The sequence below is a fragment of the Austrofundulus limnaeus genome, unplaced genomic scaffold (genome assembly GCF_001266775.1).
Source record: "Austrofundulus limnaeus strain Quisiro unplaced genomic scaffold, Austrofundulus_limnaeus-1.0 Scaffold372, whole genome shotgun sequence".
Classification (NCBI taxonomy): domain Eukaryota; kingdom Metazoa; phylum Chordata; class Actinopteri; order Cyprinodontiformes; family Rivulidae; genus Austrofundulus; species Austrofundulus limnaeus.
Genome location: NW_013952774.1, coordinates 111,705 through 113,455, shown reverse-complemented (window position 1 = coordinate 113,455; position 1,751 = coordinate 111,705). Strand labels below are relative to the sequence as shown.

The window sequence follows — 1,751 nt, the reverse complement described above, 5'->3', positions numbered from 1 at the left end:
ACAAACAAAGCAGAACACAGCTAAATGTATCAAAAGTTTGTCTATGTAATATTAGAATTTTCTGAGACAATGAATTTTGTTTTTTTATTTTTTCCCCCCAGTAAGAGGTTTTTATTTAATAGAATTTTTGGACAAAAGAAATTGCAATATATCGCCTTGCTTACAGTATCGCAATATATCGGGATATATCGTATCGTGATCCCTCTGTCATGATACGTATCGTATCGCCAAATTCTTGCCAATACACAGCCCTACTCATTACAGGACCTTTAAATTGAAACAAGGTCTTTAATCTGAAAAAAATAAAATAAAAATAAGTAAAATTGACTAGAAGAGTTATGCCCATTAAAATTATATATTTATTAGAAAAATAAAGTAAAACTAACACAGTTAGAAAATCAGATGAAAAACGGGAGCATTGAAAATGTAAAAATTAGGTTTTTCTTTTGTTTAGGTCCAGCCACATGAAAACATTTTAGACAAGTGGTGAAAAATGTGTCCAACACTAAAGGCTGAATTAAAAAGACAAAACATGGAAACATCTTCTGGATGTAAACATACTGTAATGCTAATGAACTGAACCTATAATTTTAACAAACATCTCCCTAAGTCTGCTTTAAGTTGTGTAAAACCTTATAGATTGACAGGGTCTTTAATTACTTGTGACAAACACACACACAAAAAAAAATCATGAACAAGTGTCTCACATCATACCATTAAGCATGTAGGGATTGGAAGGTTTGAATCTCATCTTGCAGTTGACAACTTGAGAGCGACCAGATTTCTTGGAGTTCTTCTGTTTGGCCACCAGCTCAGCAATGTGCGCCGTTTCCTCGCTCACTGAGGCAAAGCATCGTAGCTACAAAACAGATGTTTTAATTTCACTCTAAACACAAGCAATGCATTGTAAATGTAGGAACACTGCTAAAACATTGACAAAGTTCTCTAAAGGACGAAAACTGTTTCGGTTTCTCAGTTTTTGGATGATGAAAGTCAAACTAAGGCAGAAAAAAATTGTTATACAAGATCATATTTATGACTCCAATTCCATGAAAGAGCTGCATGAGAATCAAAGCCAGTTCTCACCTCACCCATGCGGTACTCCAGCCTCACTACAGAGGGGATGCTCCTGAGGTAGTCCTCCAGAGTTGAGAAGCCCAGCTTCCTCAGTGGAATCATGTCTCCGCAAAAGGAGCGGTACTCACACTGGATGTTGTTAATAGATACACCAGTCTTGCTTGACATGAGGACGGACCTCAGCATTTTCTGTATGGACTCGCTATCCAACATCTTGACAAGACAAAATACTGACACAAAAAACACAAGTTAGGATGTCAGGATTTTAGATGAGTAAAAACACAGCTTCAACGTATTTCTTTAGTGTCTAATATTACATCACATGGTGTTGAGCATGTCAAATTGCCATCAATTCAAACGAGTGAGGAAATCAAACATTACACCTACTCGATAATGCAAAAACTATTTTTAGAACTAAATGCACCAAGTAAAAAGAAAAAAAAATTGTATAGGTCTTCTGGACGGGTTCTTCTCTAATGAAACGTTTCGTCTCTCCTCCAAGAGACTTCTTCAGTCTGAGAGTTTCAGGCAAAAGAGAGTTTTTGGCCAGGATTGCCTGAAACTAGTTAGAGAGTTTGAGCAAACAGCAAGAAAGAAGGCGGACTACAGGAAACACCTAAGCAACGATAGCCATGTGATGTGAGTATCAGTCACATGGAGGCAGTGCTTAAAAG

General features: G+C 36.8%; 1 protein-coding gene across 2 annotated transcripts in view; it reads right to left on the bottom strand.

The window, feature by feature from the left end:
• Window positions 1-1,307, bottom strand: part of tdrd7a (tudor domain containing 7 a) — a 20,090-nt gene extending 18,783 nt beyond the window's left edge. For both annotated transcript variants that reach the window (XM_014023491.1, XM_014023492.1), the window contains exons 1-2: window positions 1,087-1,307; window positions 715-859 (exon numbers count right to left, since the gene is read on the bottom strand). In XM_014023491.1, the coding sequence (XP_013878945.1) occupies window positions 715-859; window positions 1,087-1,290 (349 nt within the window). In that variant the 5' untranslated portion in view covers window positions 1,291-1,307. The remainder of the gene's footprint in view (window positions 1-714; window positions 860-1,086) is intronic.
• Window positions 1,308-1,751: the final 444 nt, after the last annotated feature.